The sequence below is a fragment of the Haemorhous mexicanus genome, chromosome 6 (assembly GCF_027477595.1).
Source record: "Haemorhous mexicanus isolate bHaeMex1 chromosome 6, bHaeMex1.pri, whole genome shotgun sequence".
Lineage (NCBI taxonomy): Eukaryota > Metazoa > Chordata > Aves > Passeriformes > Fringillidae > Haemorhous > Haemorhous mexicanus.
In genome coordinates this window covers 45,816,802-45,838,758 of record NC_082346.1, presented here as the reverse complement: position 1 = coordinate 45,838,758, position 21,957 = coordinate 45,816,802, and the positions used below count along the sequence as shown (strand labels likewise).

Below are 21,957 nucleotides of genomic sequence, written 5' to 3'. Positions count from 1 at the left end.
TGTTTTGTGGATTCATTTGTTGTAATTAGCCTCAACCTTTCTGATTTTTTCTTTCCCATGGCTTAATCTGTTTGGGACTGCAGGTTTCCAGAGACACAAAAGTTTTAAAAATGCTCTACTGCTTGACTAGATCAGGTGACACTTTGCAGCTCATGTCTTCTCATACTTTAGTTGTGCCTTTTGCTGGGAAATACCCTTAGGATATTATTGCAGTATTGGTTTGAGGGCACTTTTAGTATTGTCAAGGCAAAAATTTGGCAAACATTGACATTTCTTTACTTGTGAATCAGATATGAATCATTCTTGTCTCCTGCGAAATGTGTATTTTGCAAATTACTAGTCTGGGCACGTAAATTTCAAACTACAGGTTGCTTGGAAAATGATTGTGTTTGCTAATTCTGGCATGTGACTCTGTTTTTGTTTTTTCTTTTCTCTGCCAAGGGGATGGAAACATACCTTGCATTACACAGACAAGTGAGATCTGGACTTTGCCTAAATATTGTCCAGATAAGCAGGTTTATTTTAATAAAGTTTGTGTTATCACCAAAAAGCTTAAAGAGCATTTTCCCACATCTCTATGAGATGTATTATGTGGGATTATGCAACACATTGGACTTTCCTAAATACTTAATTTCTTAATGGCAAGGTTGTCTCTTCTCCAAGAATTTTCAGATTTGATTTATTATCATTTAAAGCAGTGTTCACTATGAATTACTTATGTCATGCTTTTTTTTCAGGTAAATCTTTGACCTTTTCTGTTTATTTAAGGATTTTCATCATATTCCTGTGATGCTTTAAAGTACAAAGTGAATAGCAGTAACTCCTAGCAGATCTAACATACAGGTTTCCTTATATGTAGGAATACAGCTGGCAAACTTTAGTGATCTCTGTTTTTTTATAGTTTTGGCTTTTAAATTATTTTTAAAATATCAATGTCATCAAGACCATTAAACTTTCCAGTGAGACAAAAGGGTCAGATATTTTTTTCTCTCACATGATGCAGTGTATCTCAGTTCTGACTAGTTGTATGCTCTTATAATTTGTGTCCTCCATTATCATTAAGAGTAGAGCAGCATCCCTTGGTCTTTAACTGCAGAGCTTTCCTTGAGTTCCTTGTATCCCTCACTACATCAGTGGCACACTTAATACTCTGTGTGGTTGATTTAGATTACAGTCCAAGGGATGCAAGGTAAAAAGGTAACAGCTACATCTCAGTAGTGGCCAGCTCCCTGTGTCGAGTCCTTGTTTGTGCTGCCTTGCCACCTATCTTGTGAAGAACTAGCAGCTGGTACAGTTCCCTGGTTGGGAAACCCAGACTGTGTGTGGGTTAAAACCATATTGTGAGTGGGCTAAATACACCATGTTTATAGAGTCTGTAATTTTCAGCTATCTCAAGTCTGGCATCAGCAAGTGAAGATGAGAAGTGGTATCTAAGTGTGTTACAAACCTTTCAAGATGTTTTGCTCTGCAAGGCTTCTGTTGCCCCTGAAGCAGTGACTTTTCCAGTCAGTGAGGCAGTTTCCAAGGTGGCATCAGCTGTAAGGTCATGGCTTGTGGACTCTCCTGCTCTGACACTTGGCTCCTGGAAGTACCCTTTCTTCATGCAGCTTTTAACCAGGTACTGCACTGAGGCTTTGTGCAGTAAGCTAACAGAATCAATTTTGAATTGCTGAAGCCCTGTTAAAGGCTGTCTTTGCAACACCATCAGCTTCCTCTTTGGAAGCTGGAAAACCAAAAAGGTATCAGGAACTAAGCTATAGAACTATAAGGATTCATGTGGTGGTGGCAGTCTTTTAACATAATCTTTGCCATCTAAAAGTTTTGTTTATCTAAGACAATCACTTAAACTCACTCCACAGGTCAGCTAGGAAAGGACAACCTTCAAAAGGCAATTCTTGGCCAGTTTATCTGAACTATTGGTTGCATTAAAAAAAAAAAAATTCAACTGCAAAACCAAATTATTTTGTCCTCAGATGTCTTAGTACATTTCTTTGGAGTCCATCATGACAGATGTTTTCTTACAGGATTGTGAATTCTGCTAATGGATGTAATAACTTCACAAGTGGTTAACCTCAAGGAAGGAATGCCTGTCATGTATGTGTTGGGGATGAGCATGTGTTGTTCTCAAGACTATAGCTGTAATTATGACCACAAGAATTTGAGTCCTAGAAAATTAGAAGCCTTACAACTCAGCTTGTACATCTGGAAACTTCAGGGATTAAATCTTTGCTCCTTGTAGGTGGTGAAAGGTTTACCAGAACCTTAAACAGGGCCAGAAATCCATCTACAGGTGTCTGTGTGGGTAAGACTGCTTCCCAGGAAGAGATTATGTACCCCCTGTTGACTTCTGCCATCAATTTTCACTGTCTTCTAAATGTTCAAATAGGGTGAATGATGTGGAACATCCTATTTTTTTCAAAACTGAAAAGGGAGTAAAATTTCAGAAATTGTGATTGAAAAAATTTAAGACACAGTCCTGTGACAATACCAGGAAACACACAGCAATGTTCCAGATTTCTCTTCTTTTCTGAAAAACTATAGATGAGAATACATGAGCACGTTATTTAGAGCAGGAATGCACTTTTAAAATGAATGTCCTGATCATCTGCATTTCTGCATCTAAAAAAAGATGCACATAAACTGTTTCTGTTTGGGATAAAACTGAGTAGAAGGAGGAACTCATTTAATGTACTCCAGGTGCTAATGCAAATTCAGTCTACAGGATCATTTTGGAGATAATTGTATGTAAAAACCACAAAAAAGGTAGTGTGAAAGTTGTGCCCTTAATGCTAAGTATTTCACACTACCACTCAGTTCCTACTGGTAAGAGTTTATACAGTTTACCAGTGTAAACTTAGAATGTAGTCTCTTGACCAACTTTACAACTCATTTTTAAGTTTAGCATAATCATTATTATATATTGACAAAAAAAAAAAAACCAAGAAAAAGAATGAACATCGTATAACAGTGCTGAAAGAGTTAATAGCAGACATCAGTGCTGGAACAATGTGTCCCTCAGATAATCATAGGAAAAAACAAACAGAGCTTTTTAAATAGGAAGTAATCTTAAAAGAAGTAGTTTACTGGAATGTATAGCCTTCCTACACATCAGTTCTATAGAGCTACAGTTTCTGAAGGGAAACCATAAAATTATAGAGCTTTTGCTCTCATCAATCCTGAAAATTCTTCAGTAGGTGCTTTTTTGACAGGAAGTATTTCCCATAATACTGAGAATATTTTCAGCAGTGATATATTAAGATTTGTCAGTCACCTGCAATGAAATGTCTAGAAATGTGTGTAAGACTTCCTTGAAGTTTACACCTTTAATGGTGAAAAAGACATGCAAGTCTAAGTTAGTTACCATACTCTTCTTGGAGGAGGATTCACCTCATTTGAGAATAGATCAGGCAAAGGACCCTCTGGAGATGTTTGTGCTCCTTCTACTGACTATAAGCAGAGCATCAGGTGACTATCTCAGATGTCTGACTGGGTGTCTGGAGTTAAAGGAGGTGTGATTCATCTTGCTTTATTAAAGTAACTGAACTAAACGTCTCAACACAACTCCTTCAGCTTGAAACAGAGGGCAGAACTGACCAGTGTGCTTCAGGATCCTGCAGAGGTGCTCTAGTAGTTAAAGACTATGCTGATGTTCAAAGAGCAGACAGTGTGCTCCAGAGCTGTGATTCAAAGTGGAGCTCCTGGTCCGAGGGCCAGCAGACCTGCCCAGTGAGCTAGAGAGAAAGGATGTCTTTTTGCTGAGCTGTTTCTTAATTCATTATGCACTTTTAGGCCAAGTTTTAGTTGGCATTTATAGACACGAATATTTATAGAAACCAGTTCTCTCTGTGGGCTCTTGGGTTTGCCAGCTGTGAAATGAAATGAAAGAACTATCTTCAATTTACTTTTGAAAAAGGGGGTGGCTATACGATACAATAATTTTGCTATCTGAATCAGGGGCCTCTGGTGAACAGAAGGTACTATTTTGCAGAACTTCATGGTGGTTTTGTGGTTATGTGGGTGATGGAAATGCATGAAAAAACATCTACTAAGCATTTTTGAAGAGAAAAGTATTACTAGCTGCAAAGCTGAAATTAGAGCTGGTCAAGCTCCACAGCACAAGGCCTGTTTATTTTCTAACAGAGCAGTTTCAATTGAATAGCTGTAAGGAAGAATTTGGCCTATGAAGTTTAATGATTAGTTACTGTTTAGTTGCCAGCTGCTCCTAATGACAGAAACTTGCCAACAGAAATGCTCCTTTCCCTCTGATCCTTGCTAGGTTGTTTCGAGTTGACCCCAGTTCAAGTATTTACCTGGCTAAAGCTTATATTCTACATATAAAAATTATACATGGTGGAAACATCAGGTGCATGCTCCCAAATTTAACCTAAATTATCCAGTACATGAGTTTAGCATGAGAAATGAGATCTCAGTTGATAGATGCATGGATTACTTTGTGGGCATTCACAGCCAGAATATCAAGTGTCACTGAAGGGGATAAAACTGAGGTAGAGTAGACTTGGCAGATCTGGGCTTTCCTCTCCTAAATAACACATCTCTGACCTCTGCAATTGAATTGTCCTGTCTCTCTGAATGGAGACAGCTGTATTAGTTTACCACACTACATGCAGGCTCAGAGCTTGACACCAGCATTCAACTCTTTTTTTCCCAGAAAAGTTTGCAGATTCTCCCTGTATCCAGTCCAGGCTATTGATGTGAATGTGCTTGGAGCTGACAATTAAAAGATGATGTCATGGAAGCCATGCAATAACATTGGTATTAATTATTTGATGTCTTCTAGCATGAGGTGCAACCAGTCCTCCTTCCTGCAGTTGGTATCAGACTTGCATTGTCTCCCTGTTGCAGCTTCCTCAGCAAAATACTGAGTGTAATAAAATACAAGTGCCTTGCTGCCTCCTTATGCAAGAGGGGCCTGCATCACTCACCCCATGTACCTCTGCATCATTTAAAAGATCTCACCTAGATTGATGGCTCCGTGTCTTGGATTTCTCTTTTGGAATGCACAAGGTTGCCTGCTGTCTCACAGGCACTATCATCAGGGTGCTACCCTAGAGTACCACTTATTAGTGTGTGTTAGTAAAAACAAAACAGCCCAAAACCTCAATAAAACCAAAACCAAACAACAAAAAGTGAAGGATTTTCTCATACCCTCTGTTCTGCATCATACTCACATGATATACACTGTGCATTCTTATGTTTTGACAACTAAACAAATACAATTAGGCACAAATGCATTAGCCACACCATTGCAAACAAACTCTTTTTGTACTGTGTATGAACTTGACTTGTCAGGAACTTTGTTACTACTTCAGATATATTTTTTGTAATATTATATAAAATACTGGGTACCTTTAAATTCAATCTTTGCACAAGCTTCTTTTTTTCCTTGGGCTGTTTATTCATTCTCTTGAAACAGGAGTAGCCATGCTAAAGGAATAGAACCATCATGTCTAATGGGCCTATATTTAGGCTGTCTGAAATAGAGAGTGACAACCAACATGATGTTTGTGGGTTGCCCCGAAGGACTGCCGTGTCCTGGCATCACATTAAGTTGCATTTGACTCTTCATACACTGGGAATGAGGAAAGACTGGTTGGATCATCAAAAGAATTTTCTGCTAGGGCAAGCTTGTTCCCTGTTCTATCTCCTACAGAATATTGGTTTTCGTCTGGCTTTAAATAATCAAGTGGGGTTTCCTTAAACTGGGAGACAACTTCACATTTTAATGTTGCCTTTATCTATAACAGTCAGGAAGGATCTCCTTTATAACAAAAATCCCCTTTTAAACTCTTCATTGGAAGGGTGCTGCTGATACAGATTAGAAGTTATAAAACATGTCCAATAGAAATACAATTATAGATAAATTATTTCTATGTAAATAGTTGTTAGCTACATGGATATACAGAGAAGGCTTGAACAGAAGATGACTTTCTCGCTCAGTGTTCCTAATCACCCTTTTGAGCCAACATTCAGCACAAGAAAACTTCTTTGCTTTCATTCAGGGCTGCACCACTTCCTCAATAGTCCTTGTCTTCCTGATGCTTTCACAGTTGGATTCTGTGTTTTTCTCTCACTCTGAATCTGTTCTTCCATTCCCTGCATACTCACAGCTCAGACAGATCAATGCCCATCCTCTCTGTAGGCATACAGCCTCCAGTGAAGCATCTCTCTACAGAATTCAGTTCCTTCCTTGTCTTGAATGTGGCTAGTGTTTGAGGGCTTGACTTTTTCTTTCTTGGAGATTTTTTTTTTGTTTGGGGTTTCTTTTTTTCCTCTTCCCCCAGCTGTCTTAGTCAAAATGAGAGTTTAACTGATACTGATTGATGGCGAATAATTGGCGAATAAAACATCTTCACTGAAGGTGTTTTTACCCATCTTCTAGCATTTAACTTATTTGTAATCAGAAAATAAAGCCCCAATTTCTTTTGTGCAGATGAAGCACTGCACAATGGAATTACCATCCTTACTGATGGAAGCAGGATCAGTTTTTGAGTTGTAAATTGAGTACTTGAAATGCAGTAATTTGTTGCAATGCATATAAGCAGTGCTAGAAAGTTAATGTCTGTCACAACAGAATGGTGTTTCATACAAGCCAGGTTGTATGTTTTCTGAAAGAGAGTTTATCATCCAGCATGATATTCCAGTACACTTTTGATAGCTTACTCCCTTCCCTCTTTCTTTTGTCATTAGTCCCAGTACAGAAGGACAAGTAGATAGTATTTTATGATCTGTGTTCACTTCTTGATGGCTGTCTTCAGTGATGTCAGGCTGTGATGGCACAGTTGGTTCTACAGTGATTAACTGTAGAGCATTGTGTTTTTTGTGTTAGTGAAATAACTTTAAAAACACTTTTATAATCATCACAACAGCAAATAAAGTACAGGAGCTTTTGGAATGTTTGGTAAATGGAATACATCTGGCTAGCTTGTCTGTGCAGAATTTAAATGAGAATATATGAAAGCATCAATATCAGATGTGCAAACCAGGTCACTCAGTGGGAATTTTCTTTTGAAACACATATTTCTTGTATGACTCACTTTTTGAGGTTTGAAAGAACAAATCAATTCTTGAACACAGTTCCCTCCACATTCTGTGGATTGGAGCATCAGTTTTATAGTATTGTGTTGTGCAATAGTTGTGACCACTCCAAAATCACCATCTTGAAGCAGAGAATAATCTGTGACAGAATCTGGGATCTGGGTGCTGCTTTGGACTTCTGACCTGTGGAGGCCTTGAGAAAAGGAAGAGCAGTAAGGACCCTGAACCCACCCTCTCCTAAGGGGCTGTTAGCAACCTCTCCTCCCTTACTGCATTTACATTTCCTGTCGTCTACTATGATTGCCAACAGAATTTTGCTGAACAAAGTAAAACCTGAACTATTTTAGTATTTGGGATGAAAAATCTTAAATTAGTGTTTTTTTCTTCTGTTTGTAAAATACTGATATGGGGGGGGGGGTGTTGCAGGGAGGGAAGTGTCAGATTTTAGAGATGCAAATGTTCTGCCAAACAGATTGACACCTTGCCTCTTTCCCGTGATCTTGTCCCAGTCTAGTGTTATTGCACTGTTGCTCTATATGGTAAGAGAAGCACTTGTCTGATTGTTGCCTCAGAGTCTAGTTTGAGTTGAAAGGTTGGCAGTTTGGGAAGTTGTCCTTCAAGTTCCCATGCAATTACATGGCTTCAGTTGCACTTTGAATGAATCATGTTCCCAGAGTGAGCTATATTGAAAGTCCTGAGATGCAGAACTTCTTTTCCTTTTTTTTTTATTTTCCTGATGTGACTGGTGATGTGAATCATCACTGTCAAACATTTTGTCTCACATCCTCCCTTGGTTTTTGCCTGCTCTGTATTATTTCTAATAGTAAAAATTCTTATTTTGTGTGGCACTTCTGGTCTTCTACAGTGCCTTTCTACATTTCTCACGCTTTAGGAGTACAAGTAATGGAGGAGGTTGTACAATTTATCTCCAGCATCAGACTTTGAATCTCTGTCTCTCATTATGAGGCATCCACAACCCATGAAGTATTTCTGAGGCATGGCCTTGGGAGGAGAGACATTATTGCCTTCTGAACTGCCTAAACATGCTGGTGTTGCCTGCAGGAGAGCATTTTAGGTGTCTTTTCTCTCTGTCTGTGGAAAACGGAGGAGCTTCTGTGGCAGATAGATTTTGGTGCTGAGAAAACAGCAGCTGTTGACCTTCCAGATATTAGCCTTGACACAAATATTCCTGGGGGAGATGCTTGTGGCTTTCTTACCAATGCATCCTGTACAAACTCTCCTCTCTTACTGTCACTGAATTGTGAGCTTCCAGGAAAGCTGGGATGTGTGTTTGTGGCATATGCTTTTATGTGGGCTGGTTGTGCTGGAGAAAAAAAGGTCATTCCAGGTCACTTCAGCTTTAATGCTGCTTCTGCCACGGACTTGCAGTGTGGATTTAGGCAGATCACTTTGTATCTGTTGGAATAGTTGGGAATGGTCATTAGGGTGGCTGCACTGGGTCCTGGGCTCAGGCAGACCACTAGTCTGCTTTTCTGTCATTCAGAGTGCCAGATGGCTCTAGTCATCTTCAGTACCTCACTCCACCTCGCTCCATCTCTGTCTAAAATCACCAGGAGACAGCACTAATGACCTATTTTGTAATCCACAAGGGGGATTTGCTCTGGCTCTGCAGACACAGCACTGTCAAGGCTCTTGTTACCATTCACTCAGGTGTAATCCATAATGGGAAAAGCCATCCTTTCTCCCAGAGAGGCTGCAGGAGTTCCATAAGGCACGTTCATTTGTCTCCCTTTGGACCCTAATTCTTCCTTTCGTATTGTGAGTTTTTGTTTGTTGTGCTTTTGTGTGTGTGTTACGTGCACCAGGTAGTGACTGAGTTTTTTAAGCTACATCTGAAGTCATGGAGTTCATATAAAAGTATGTATCAGAGTAAGTAAAACTGGTCTAAGATCTAAAACAGAGTTTTATCAGAGACTTTCTCAGGGCAATTTACAAGGTGGCAGAGCTGTATATGTGGAGAAAATATTGTCAATATTACGAATACAATAATCAACCAAATATAACTTTATTCCTATCATCATCTATGTCATTCATAAGGTTATATTACCTCAGGCTTTTAGGCAGAGGTTGGTAAAATGTTTTTTTTCAGTAAGAATGATGTCCAAATCCACTTCCTTTATTTCACTGGGTTTCTCAAGTTCATTGTTTTGGTTTATTTTCCTGTTGTTTATACTGTTGCACCTTGAGGTACTCGGTTTTGATGCTGGAGAACAGAGTTCCAGTTTGGAGTTTGTTTATTATTCAAGTCATGATGTGCTGATGGTCAGTGTTTATTTACAGGCCAAGCCGAGAGGAAAAGCCATGAGCTCTCTCTCACTTGGAAATTTGCCCAAGGCAGCAATCATTCCTCACTTCATGCTACCAGAATAGTTTCATCTGTACAGGTTTGCCAAACACATGGTCAAGATAAAATTACTTATTTTTCCTTGAGGCTTTCCTGGTGGGAGTGAAACTTGTTTGTTACAAGAAAAGCCCTGGTCAGAGTCTTTCATTTTCTTACTGTCCTTTTGGCTTAGTTTCTTTTCTCTTCTAAGTGGAATTTAACAGCTTGTCTAGTTGTTTTCCCACAAAGGCCTCCTACAAAACCAAATGCAAACCACTGTAACCAGTTAATGTTTCAGTTCTTGAGATTGTAAGGGAATGTATAAGCAAGAAAAACAGAATCACAGCATGGATTACAGAATTTTTTTCAGTAGTGTTGCCGTGTAAGGCAATAGAGTCTATGCACTCAGCACAAGCTTGCTATTGATATATTTGGAAATCAAGAAAGCAAACAACTGAATTTCATTCTCAGTATTTTTATTCTGGCTTTTTTCTCCTGTTTTCCCATATAAGTGTAACCTAGTAACTCTGGGTAGTGATCAGAAAGCCAACTGCAGCCTGCATTATATGGATGTAACTTGAAGTAATTGGAGAAATGACCCTTAGAGCTTAAAACTGTTAACTGTGCTAAGCTGTTTCTTCTCAGCAGAGTTGAGATCTACTGAGAAACTGTTTGAGTTTGCTGTCCAAACACATGAGTAATTAAATACTTTGAATGGTATGTTTACAAAAACACCATGCAATTACAGATACTTCTGAAATCCATTACAGATACTTCTGATACTTCTAAGCCTCAATAGTGCCACAAACATTTCTACATACCAACATTAGTACTGTTGGTGTTTGTACTCACATAGTGTGTAAAGGTCCCACCTAAAGTGAGGGCTTATTGTACAAGGTGCTGGGTGTCAGACTTCTAGATAATTATGTGTGTCCTTCTCAAATACATGTTCTTGGTGTACCAAGATAAAGGGAGAAGGACAATGCTATTCCTTTTCATCTGTTGCTAGAGTGGAGTTGTACAAAAGGACGGATGTGTAATCACATCACAAGAAGGAATGGCTGTAGTCTGTGAATTTACATACTTTTGAAATAAGAGGTTTCTAGTTATCAAAGCAGTTCTGTCATTTTAGAATAAACCACCAGTTTTCAAAAGGGCTTGTATAATGGGTTTTATCAAAACACTGAGAGGACTAAAGAGACAAGGAGTTTTGTTTCAGCTCTATGATCTCTACCTCCTGGAGACCTGGAAATAACTGTCACCTACTTGTCACTCAGATTTACATGCACCACTGTGAAACTGTAATGTGAAAAAGGGACACCTGAAGCAGAAATTGCAGCTTCTTAGAGTTTTTTCCCCTCATAGTCAAGTCATTGCCTTGGGATTGATGGTAAGGATCATTGGGGTGAGTAGGTAAAACATTGAATTTACTGTGTAATAGTAGGAAACAAACTTCTGATTCACTTTTTTTTTTAACCAAAAATCTGTTAAATTAGCTTCCTTTTTTTTTTTTAACCAGTTCAGCACCCAAAGCTTAGTGTACATAATAACACAAATCCAGAAGTAACGATCTAAACAATCCTGTTGGTGTAGAGAGAAAAAAATTGCTGGTCTGGCCTGGTAATATCTTGTTCCAAGAAATGTGTTTCCATCTGCTCTTGTTTGGGCTGTGCAGTATAAACTTTTGCTTTAATTGTAGCTCACTTGGAGCTTAGAGGATCCATTTGTTCTTAGTCCTAGTAGGCTCCAAAATTCATTGCTCTATGAATAGCCAGCGATGTTTTAGATTTCTGAAGAACAGGAAGGAACACTCTGAAATTCACTTGCAGAGTGCTCACTGCAGTGTTTCAATAGTGGCCCTGACTGCTTTGGTACAGAGAGGATTCAGGTTTACCCACAATTCAAATGGTTCTTCTGGAGAGATTTACCTCTGTAGTGGTTCTGCAGATTGAGCATCATTGTTGTGTTAACTGAATGCACAGTGACACTGGTATTGTGCTGGCTGAGGCCCGTTGGTTCACAGTGGGATGGGCTTAGGTCTTTCTTAAAGGAGGATTTTGGAGAGTGAATGAGAGGTGACAGTTTGTGGATGAAGTATTTTCTCCATATAATCTGCACAGGTGTAAGCTATACATGATTTATAATTCTGTACAGACATTTAGGTCAAGGGGTGGGATTGAGGATCTTTGGTGAATGTTGAAAGAATGCAAAAATCTATCTTCTTTTTTTTTTTTTTTTAACCTAACATATGCATCCTCAAAATGCCTCTATTCTGAATATCTTTGAAGTTATTAGCTACTCAGACTGCCTTTCTTCTCTTTCAGGCTGCCTGTCTAAAGGGCGTGATAACCCTGATAAGTCAACACAATCTCTTTTATTTACCAAACTGGCAAGTCTCTAGAAAATTCCAGTCATGGGAAAGCTTTATAACCCTCAATGCACAGTATTCTGATGCTTTTCTGGGTTTATAATGCTTACTATCCATTCTAAAGTGCTAGTTTTGCTGTCTGGTACTAAGTGGATTTTAAGAATTATGTTTGTCACAGGGCAGTAGGGTACTATAGGAAATCCATCTTAAAATAATGGTATAATTCTCCCATGTATCTGTACTGCTGAAACAGTCCATTTTCTTGCCTCCTTTCATATCTTTCTTCCCCTTGAAATTAAAAAGAAAAAAAAATTAAAAATGAGCTCTACTGAAGTCTCTGTGATTACAGGGCAGGCAAAACTGTTTTCTTTTTTCATTTCCTGCCACTTCATGCTTCTGTCAGGACTTTTCCAGGAGAAAGGGCAGGTCAGTATCCAGTTGTCTGGGAAAAGAAAACTTAGTTACAGATATTTAAACAAGCCCAAAACAAGCAGCTTAATTGGTCACATGAGGAAAACAAGACACCAAGGTCATCCTCTCCTTCCCCCATATGGCCTCCAAATGACCCTAAACATCTGATTTTTTTTTTCTCTTAGCTTGCTTCTATGTTTAGCTTTGTAGTTTCTATTAGCAGCACCCAAAATAGATATTATTCAGGGCAGGCAGGTGTACCTGCCCACACTGCATGGAGACAGGGGTCCTGCCATGGCAGTGGAGGAAAAGGGCAAGTGCTGCTGGTCCTCCTCAAGGAGGGAATTGGCTGTGTAAAAAGGGTAAGATGTGCAGGGTGACTGGTCAAGGGTTTCATATGCTCTGGAAAGTCTGTGGCAAGGGGATCAGTCTTATGGCAGATTGCACTTAACCATCAGGATTATCTCTAGGAATTCTTTTTTGTGTTTGCAGGCAGGTTTGTGACCTCCAAACTTTTGAAATTTTCAGCTCTTTCTTGATTGCTGATCTGCCTTCAGCTGACAAAGGACTTTGTGGCCCTGAGGAGGAGAATAATATTTGGAAGGAAGCTATTTATGATCTGTCTTCTTCAGAAATGCTTAAAGATTGAATGCATTTAAATATGTCTGCTTTTTAGGCCCAAATTTTGTTAATATGGGATAGAGAGAAGTCTCAGTGAAGCATCTATTCTTGTACACTAACATGAAGTTTCACCCTGAAAAACCCTTTAGGTGAGAGACAGGAGGCCAAGAAATGCTGCTTACAGCTCTTTCAAACAGTCAGGTCTGAGTTTCAGTGTTTTCAAGTACTTCAGTACCATGGCAACTAGAGCTTCAATGCTTGAGATAATTGGGGACAGAATTAGCATATTTCCCTAGGAAGAGTCTTCTGAGAGTCTTGAAGTGGTTTGCAAAACTGAGGTGGTCTAGTCAGAGAGAATTCCTCTGCCTGGACCTGACCCTCGCAGTTACTAGCTAACAGCCGGAGCACTTTCCAGTGCTCCATTCCATCTAGCAGATTCACAGATCTGTGTGGGGTGTGTACTGTTGGAGTGCCTACTAAATTCAGTTTTCACATTTGTGAAAACATTTGCTGAGCTACAGCAAAATCATGCTTAACTCTGGTCAAGATCTAAGAGGGTTTTTAAAATTAAAATGTGAAGATCCAGTCAAGCAGCAGAGTGGAAGGTGCATCTAGATGAGAAGGCAGCTCTCTATACCCAGACCATGATAAGAGTCATTGGCCACTCATCCTCAATCCAGAACCAGCTACATAAATGTTATTGATAATGAAACATGGAATTTATTGCTTGCTCTGCAGAGGGATTAGACATTGTAAGCAGCAAGATGGGCAAAGACATGTTGACAGCTTGGAGTAGGGATTAAGTTATATCATAATCAAAACTAGCTAAACCTGGGAGAATCCCCTCATCTGCTGTTGCTGGGCTTACGAGAGACATGGCTCCTTGAGTAAGGACTAAAATATTGGTTTTGGTGATGGACTTTTTAAACATGAAGATGATTGCTTTATATGAAGGAGTTGCTCAAGTGTAACCTCCTCTAGACACAGGTGACATTCCTGTCTCAAAGGTGTGGTAGTGCTTTGACAGTATTGTGACTGTGGTACATAAATTGCTTTAACATTCTAAATTATAAAAAATGGTGGCACTAGTTCCTCCCATTTAATTTTCTAAAAGAAATCATCTACTTTCTTGTCTTAACAGCAGTTGAAAAGAAAGTGCAAAGGAGGTGTTTCCCTCTATTGGCTCATCTTCACTGTACCTCTCCCATTCTGGTTCCTCCTCCTTCTGATCCCCGAGCGAAGATGAGTGACCTGCTGCGAATATGACATCTCTGACAAGTGTCATTGCCTCCCACCAGTCCGAGTGGGTGTCCTTCACTGACGAGCTGCTCCTCCCTGTTCCCCCACGAGGTAAGCTCTCTGATTTTCTCTGGAACTGGTGAGACTTCCTTGTTTGATTTAGACCAGCTACTGTCATATATCTAGCAAATATATGTGATATATATGGGAGAGCTTGCCTTCTACATGGAAGCAGTTTGTGCAGAGATTGAATTATCTCCTGCTACCCCTATGTAATAGGAGAATTTGGGCCAAAAAGACAAATTACTCTCCTTGTGTGATGTAATGTAGATCTACTACAGGTTTTAGATCTGTGCTTCAAAATTCAAGACAGTATCCAACCAACCATGGAGGACATCTCACCTATTAAAATCAAGTGCAAGACTGCCCAGTGTTAATCCAAAAACTGCATTAGGTGAAGGAAAATTTCCTACATTTAATGGCAAATTTTAGATGTTTCAATAACAAACAATGAAATAATGGCTAATCCTGTAAATCTTTCCATGTTACCTCTATTCTAGGGAGCGCTGAGACTCCTCCGGTGAAATGTTTTAATTCCTCTGACACATCCTCAGAAGTGAACCACAGTGCAAATGGAGAATTTCAAGACCTTTTCTGCTCAGAGCTGGAGGAGGCAGCTGAGCAGCCCAAGGTGCATTCTGGTAACCATGTGTCTCCCAGCACTGATCTGTCATCATCCATTAGTGCTTGGGTTCAGTTTGAAGATGCACCGTGGACCAGTGCTTCATCAACCCACCCACAAACAGGTGAGGCAAAAGCAATGGGAAGGTCTGTTCCAGTAAGATAACAAAGTACATTGAGAGCATACAGGATTTTTGCCTTGCTCTTTGGCTTCTCAAAGGTTTGTACTGTATTTTAACACAATTAATGTTATCAGAGTTTCAAAAAGGGCTCACACTATCCTTCTGGATCGAACAAGAAATATTTTCTTTTTGTAAAGAAAATGAAAACCTTTTGTGATTCACTCCACCTGTGTCTTGACTTAGTCTTGGAGATTGCCAAAATGCATTCACATGAATTAGCATAGAGGTGTTTTCAGCAGTGACATTTCTTACATATAGGTATGAAAAGCCATTGAAAAAGTCTGAGCCATATTTGCTTCTGTAATCTGGAACCCAAAGAATGGTGATTACCTGTGATCCTGGCCTTTACCTGATCTTAGTTCCCATATGCTTCCTGCCAGCAGTTCATTGATATCAGCAACTAATGTGCCAGTGCTCATCAGTACTTCCTGCTGTCTTTTGATGCTGTGATTTAGCAACTGGAGAATGACAAAGACAACAAATGTTTACCTTACTACATGCACTTTTCTTTAAATATAGCAGTTCTTTCTGACATGCTTTAAACATGCAAATCCTCTGCCTTGCCTCATCAGCTTATGGTAACTGATATGGCTATATGAGCTTCTAGCTTTTCTGCATGAACTGACTTCTGTCCTTCCTTGCAGGAGGTTATGGAGTAATTGCCCAAGAAAACAATAGTTTACTTTTTCATGTTTAAATTGAGATTCTCTCTTAGTAATTCCACTTTATGACTGCTATTTATTAAAGCAGTTTAAAGAGTTATAGCTTTCCTCTGCTCACTGAGTCCATCAGATATTCCCTGTAACACATGAATAATACTTCTGTCAGAAAACCTGGATTGTCAGCTTTGGATTAGGTTTTGGTTAAACCCCATCTGGTTTTCCATCTGCTATTTTGATGGGTGCTACAGACTAGTCCTTTTGAGACAGTGTGGTTAGACCTTTGTGCAGAAGTAGGGGAACTTTTAGAATCTCTAAAACAGATTTCTCTGACCTTCTTTATATTTATTTGTTGGTTCTTAGTTGTAAATATTTATTTATCCTTGTGATGTGGAGAGAAGGAAGAGCACCCACCAAGTGTAACTATGTAAAACTGAGATGCTCTACCCCTCTCTCTGGTTTCATGGCTGTGTGATCCTTATGCTTACTCACACAGCCACATACTTTTTCAAATGAGACTGTTTGTTGCTCTGACTTGGTATTTCCTTCCTAATGTTGTTATATTCTTATTAACTGAAAAACCTGTAAATGCACCTTCTTAAGCCAAATTAAAAAGCTTTGCTCAACCTTAATAAAGCTAATCATAAGAAAAAGACTTCCATAAACCAAATTTTATGGTATATTAATTGATGTCTTGCCCTTGGAGGGATGTGGCCCAGTCTTAAGGTATATGATTAGCAAAAGCACTGCCTGTTTGTGTGTGTTTACAGTCACAGGGGACACTAGTCTGTAGGCAGAAGTCTAGGATATCCAGATGAGGACAGCAGAGTAGAATAGACTTTCAAAAGCATTGCAGTTTTGAAGTAGACATTAACTTGTGCCCCTTTAGAGGCCTGTCGTGTGCGATCCGTGTCACTGGGGGAGGATATTTATACACTGACTTTGGCGTCAGACTGAGATTCATGGAGGAGGGTGGTTCCCCTAACAGTCAGACCAGGATGTACTCCAGGTAATTCTTGCGTGGGAAACTATTATTCTGTGAACCAAATAGGAGCCCTAAGGAGGTGTTTCCTAAGGATTTTTTAAAATCCTTACTCCCACTCCTTTTCTGGACCCTTCATGATAAAGGGCCAGACCAGTGCAGCTGACAGCCTCTAAAGGGAAGCAGAAATGACAGGTCTTTGTTTCTGGCCCTTTACTTTGAGGGACATTTGACAGCAAGAGGTAGGATAAACTCCAGCCTAGTTGTTCTCCATTATTGTGCAGATCACGATTTTATTCTATGGGCAGCAGCAAAGCTGGAGACACTGGGTACGCTGACACCCTGAGTGGAAAGCCCGAGGTGACAGCAATTACTCATTTCCAGTAGCAAACATTCTGCACAGGAACAATAGCAAATACCCAGCCAGGGGAGGGAGGAGTATAAAGGCCAAGTGCAAACAGAAGAATTGGTGTGAGAAGGATGGACACATTTGAGATCTGTTTCCTGTGCAGGCAGCTGTGAAGAGCAATGTCCTGGAGGCTCAGCACTCCTGGTCATGGTCCTGTCAGGGCTCCAGCGCTGTTAGGAAATCGTCTGTCTGTCTGTCTGTCTGTCTGTGCTTGAGCAGCTGCTCAGCTGACCAGATAATTACCCAGGCTGATGGCCAGGCTGCCTGGAAACACATTTTGAAAAGGAATTGCAAAGTGGGATTTCCAGAGTGCCAAGAGAGCAAAGAGGATGGATCCTCAGAGAGAGAGAGGTGCTGTAAATTTGGGCTAGTATTTTGGTGCAGGTTCCCTCAAAAGCAAATATTTCTCACAAAATGCTCAGAATCTAAAAAAATAGCAATTTAAATACAGTTAGAATGTAGTGGTTATCCTATAGGAAGTACATTTTAAAGAAAACCAAGGCTAATGCTGAACCCTTGTTCTGGGAAAACTGAAGGCAATTTTGGGGGAGCAGAGGTTGGGGGATTGATGGTAAGTAACAGGGCTGAACAAACAGGCAAAGAATTTGAAGATGAAAAGGAAGGTCAAAATCTGAGGTACAGAAATGAAAAGCACCCATAGTAAGCCTTACAGTGAAAACTATCTTTAATTAGTATGTTCTTGTAAACCCTTCCTTCTGCCAGGTTCAGGCAGAGTAAATGCTAAGCAAAATGTTTGATTCAAAATATTTCAGCATTTGGGGTTTATGTATGGTTAACTGACAGCTGCCAAATCATGTGGATTTCTCCTCAAGAAGCAAAAACTCTCGAGTGAGGCCATAGAAATATTAAATCAGAGAAATTATGTATTGTGGTGTCCCATTCTCTGTTTCTCTTTTGTGGGGAAAAGAAGAAATTTGAATTTTGTTATGATTATTATCAGCCTAGTCAAACTCTTACTGCCAAAGTGAAAAATGAGATTTTTACGCTGACCCAAATGTTCCTATCACAAATGCTACACAATCTGTAAATGTTCACAGCCAGCAGGTGACAGAACATTTGCATTTGTTACACAATGGGCCTGCAGCTCATAGTCTCATATTCTATCAGTGTTAGCTGCACTCTTCAATTCAATGAGGTATATGAGTCACCCTAATTAGACAAAGGCAAGATCTGTTACGTCATCCATCCTACTCAGCCACGCCCACTTCTTCCCAAGAGCTTTGTCTGGTTTTAAATGGCTCAAATTACTTGGACTCATACCATGACCCTTGAGAGGCTCTCCAACAGCATATCTGAGCTTAACTACTTTGTGCTGTTCTCTCTGAAACAGGCAATACTTGCAATACAAGATCAGCAGCTGGAAACTACACCTGTTACTAGAAACTGTGATGCTGTGTTAAAATCAGAAAAATCTGAAGTCCTGTGTAATAAGAAAGGAAATACTGCTAACATGGTTTATTGTAATACAGTGTAGGGATCAAGGAACAGGTCCTCAAAACACCAAAGAGGAATTCAATGCTTCAAGGTAAATCTGCATATTAAAAGCCAATCAGTTGTTTTAAGCATAGACATGTCAAGAAAAGTAAAATGCATGTTGAAGGAAACGTTTTTTGTTTTGGGGAACAATGAGTTGATTTTCAGTATCCAACGCATGCTACAGAATTTGCAATTTAGGGATGGTTCTGGCACTGGTCTTTCAACATAAACAGATTTCTGAGAAATTCTTTCAGTAGAAAGCCTGTGACTCTCTGGCTATTGGCATTAGAGACTGAATTCAAAATTTCTACAAGAGCCCTGCCTCATTTAGGAATTTGGCTGCAGCACTTCCAGGAATCTGAAGAGCAGCCAGCAGAAGCATCTGAAGAGAGATCTTAAACATGTGTAGATGTTTACTTTTGATTGTCTTGCTTTTTGAGATTGCTCGATGGTCTTTTGGCTCAGCATAGGGGAAAATGCCCTTTTGCTACTTTTAATAATTAGTATTGGGGAACCTAGAACAGTCACAGGTAGAAGATGACTGTAGTAAGAATTTAAAGAACATCTGTTGCAGAAAAAGCTGCCTGTGGTTTTGGTTTTCCAAAGTACAAGAGTCTTTTTAGAAAAAAACCAAACAAATCTGTTTTTTCAAGATTGCCCAACCTCCCTGGAATAAACTTATTTTGCCCTTACATAGAGGTATTTGGCAACACTAGTCCAGTCAGATGCCTTCTTAGATAAAGATTGAGTTTGGAAAGCACAAAACTAGTTGGCAGTATTTGAGTTATTAGATCTTACATGTTTCTAAATTAGCCTGTTTTTTCATATTGCTGTGACTGACTTAAAGAAATACTGGAAATCTAAGATTTTTTTAAAATAAAATAATTCCACAGTTTCTAGGATATAAAGCACACTTTAAAAAAACACTTGGCTCCTGTTAGTGATCCACATACAGAGCTCAGTTTTTCAGTTTGTCCTCTATGTCCAAATAAAGTGCTCTGTCTGTCAAAGCAATTTCAGCTGAAGTTTTAAGGATGGCTTTTCAAGTGCTGTGTTTAACAAAAGGACTGAGAGAGAGACTGACGGATTATAGTCATACACTCATCATCCTTTCTCTACAGGCACTGAGCAACACAGAGTGTGCAGTTACTGCAGGGAGGAGGGGTGGGCTTTGGTTCTGTGTCTGACACAACAGCTGTCAACCTGTGCAGTAAGGAGGCAGATCTGACTTTCAGCTCCTCATCCTCAGGGATGACTCCTCAGAAGCCACTCAGTGTCAGTAGGCTCACAACTGTACACATATAAAAATACCACTGCCTGCTTACCTGAGGCTGTCAGTGCAGATATACAAAATAAATTCACACTTCTCAAGAGGCAAGGCAGAAAGCACTGTTTGGATGTTCTATGCACACAACAAGGTTTCCATAATGTGGAAGTGTCCCATCACATCATTTGGATGGAGAGAGATAAATCTTTAAAATTAATTTGTCATTTTTTCCAAAGTATCTGTCAACCTAGTAAGGGTTGTTTGTTTATTACATACTGAGAAGAGAATTTCTGTGTCACAAGTTGTTCACTGTAACTGCAAGATTTGGGGAGCATCAAGATCTTTGTTGGTTTAACAGCTAAATACAGATGTACTAATTTAGAAAACAGTTATTAAGCTGATATTAAATTAGAACTAGTCTCTACCTGTACACATTTCCTTAGTTCAGGAAGACTTTTTAACCATAACTTTGTTTTTTATTAGCATTATTTCCTCACTAGAGTCACCCATTGTTGCTAGCATTCAAGTAATGTGGGCAAAGAGCATGCAATACAAAGAGTACAGAGTACAAACTCATAGCAGTGGATGTGTGTGATTGTGTTCTGAACTCTGGGTGATGGTTAGGCAGGACTGAACTGTTTGACGTGAAAGTCTGGCAAATGAGTAGAACAGGATTTTTGGTTTACATTGAGCAGAATTGTTATGTAGTATATTCAGATTGGGACTCTACATTCTGCATGTTCACAAACAAAAGGCATTCCTAGTGCACATTAATAGGCCAATTTCAGGTTATTTTTATACTCCCCCTCCATGCAGAGCATTCCTTAGATGATGACTGCATTTGAGTGGGTGTCACAGATAAGGAATGCTTAATTAAATCAAATAAAACCACTTTAAAAAAATCTGTGGTGCTGTAAAAACTCCACTGAGTTGCACAACAAACATATTCAGGTCTTGTCAGCAGTGTCAGAAACATGGAATCTTGTTCTGAAAAGTCACAGCTTCTCCAATACTTGAGCCACAGGAAAGCATATGGCTGCCTGCAGCATGGAATCTAAGGAAGACAGCTGAGTAGTGCTGGAGGGTGACAGTGCCAGCCACTAGCTAAGTTGCTCTGCATTTGTTATAAAATAACTGTGTTGCTGTAGATGTTGGAATTTGTATTTACAGAGCCCCAGTGCACTGATCTATCATGTCTTTGGAATAGTTGGGATCTTCAGGCCCTGCATGTCTCTAACTAGTACCTGTTTTCTGCAACCAGTGTCTGCTTCAAAAGCACCCAGCTGGACTTCCCCCTCTTCCAACTCTTCTGAGAGGCAAGCCCGTGCCTCAGAGAGCAGCTGGACAACCAACTCAGAGGACACCAGCAGCCCAAGCATTGCTCCCTCCTACGCAGATCTGCAGTCACTGAATACTGAGGACTTGACCAGTGGTAGAACATCTGCAGCAGATTCAGCTGGTAAGAGGGAAGCCTTCAAGCTTCCATCTCAATCTTTTTGATGCTACTCAAACTCACTGTTCAGAATTGAGCCATAGAACAAAGCAGAACAAACTCAAGGATTAGGCAGACTAACATTTTGTTCTACTGTAATTCCAAAAAAATCACACTGGGACTTTACACAGCACTGACATGTGCAGGCTCCTGAAGTTAGAGCCAAATGCAACTATGTACCTGTTGATAGACTTGGAGCATTTCTGCTTTTGACATGCCACATCAGCTTAAGCTGATCTAGGAACTAGTATGTTGTGGGAGAGGCTGGATGCCTTTCCTGAATTTCCATGCAGAAATTTTCTCAGCAGTGTATTCAGCTGAGGCAGGCCCAGTTCTGCTCGCTCCTCTCTGTTCCAGTGGGTGCCAAGATACAGATCCAGTTTGCTGGAGGCATTCTTTGCATAGTGCTTTGCACTGTTACTGAACAATAAGTGCAGAGAGAGTGTAAGACATGACATAACATGGTTCAGGAGCAGATTTTAACCATTTAAGAATCTTATATCTGACCTTGTAGGGTTCAATTCAGACATAATCCTGATTGTGGAAAAATGTGCTACATGGCATTGTAGCTCTTTGCTCCTCAGCTGTACTCTGGCTGATCTGAAGCAGGAGAAATAGAGCAGAGTAGTGCCAGTCATGTCATGGAGAGTGGGAACTGCTGAATGACAAAGCTTTCACAGTGCATAAAAAAGCTGACACGTCAGGACACAGAAAAAAATACACAGCTCCAGGAAGAAGCACCTGCACTA

General features: G+C 39.8%; 1 protein-coding gene across 2 annotated transcripts in view; it reads left to right on the top strand.

Annotated features, from left to right (window-relative positions):
- Positions 1-21,957, top strand: part of STON2 (stonin 2) — a 70,389-nt gene that overhangs the window by 882 nt on the left and 47,550 nt on the right. For both annotated transcript variants that reach the window (XM_059850098.1, XM_059850099.1), the window contains exons 2-4: positions 13,942-14,150; positions 14,600-14,845; positions 20,978-21,175. In XM_059850098.1, the coding sequence (XP_059706081.1) occupies positions 14,063-14,150; positions 14,600-14,845; positions 20,978-21,175 (532 nt within the window). In that variant the 5' untranslated portion in view covers positions 13,942-14,062. The remainder of the gene's footprint in view (positions 1-13,941; positions 14,151-14,599; positions 14,846-20,977; positions 21,176-21,957) is intronic.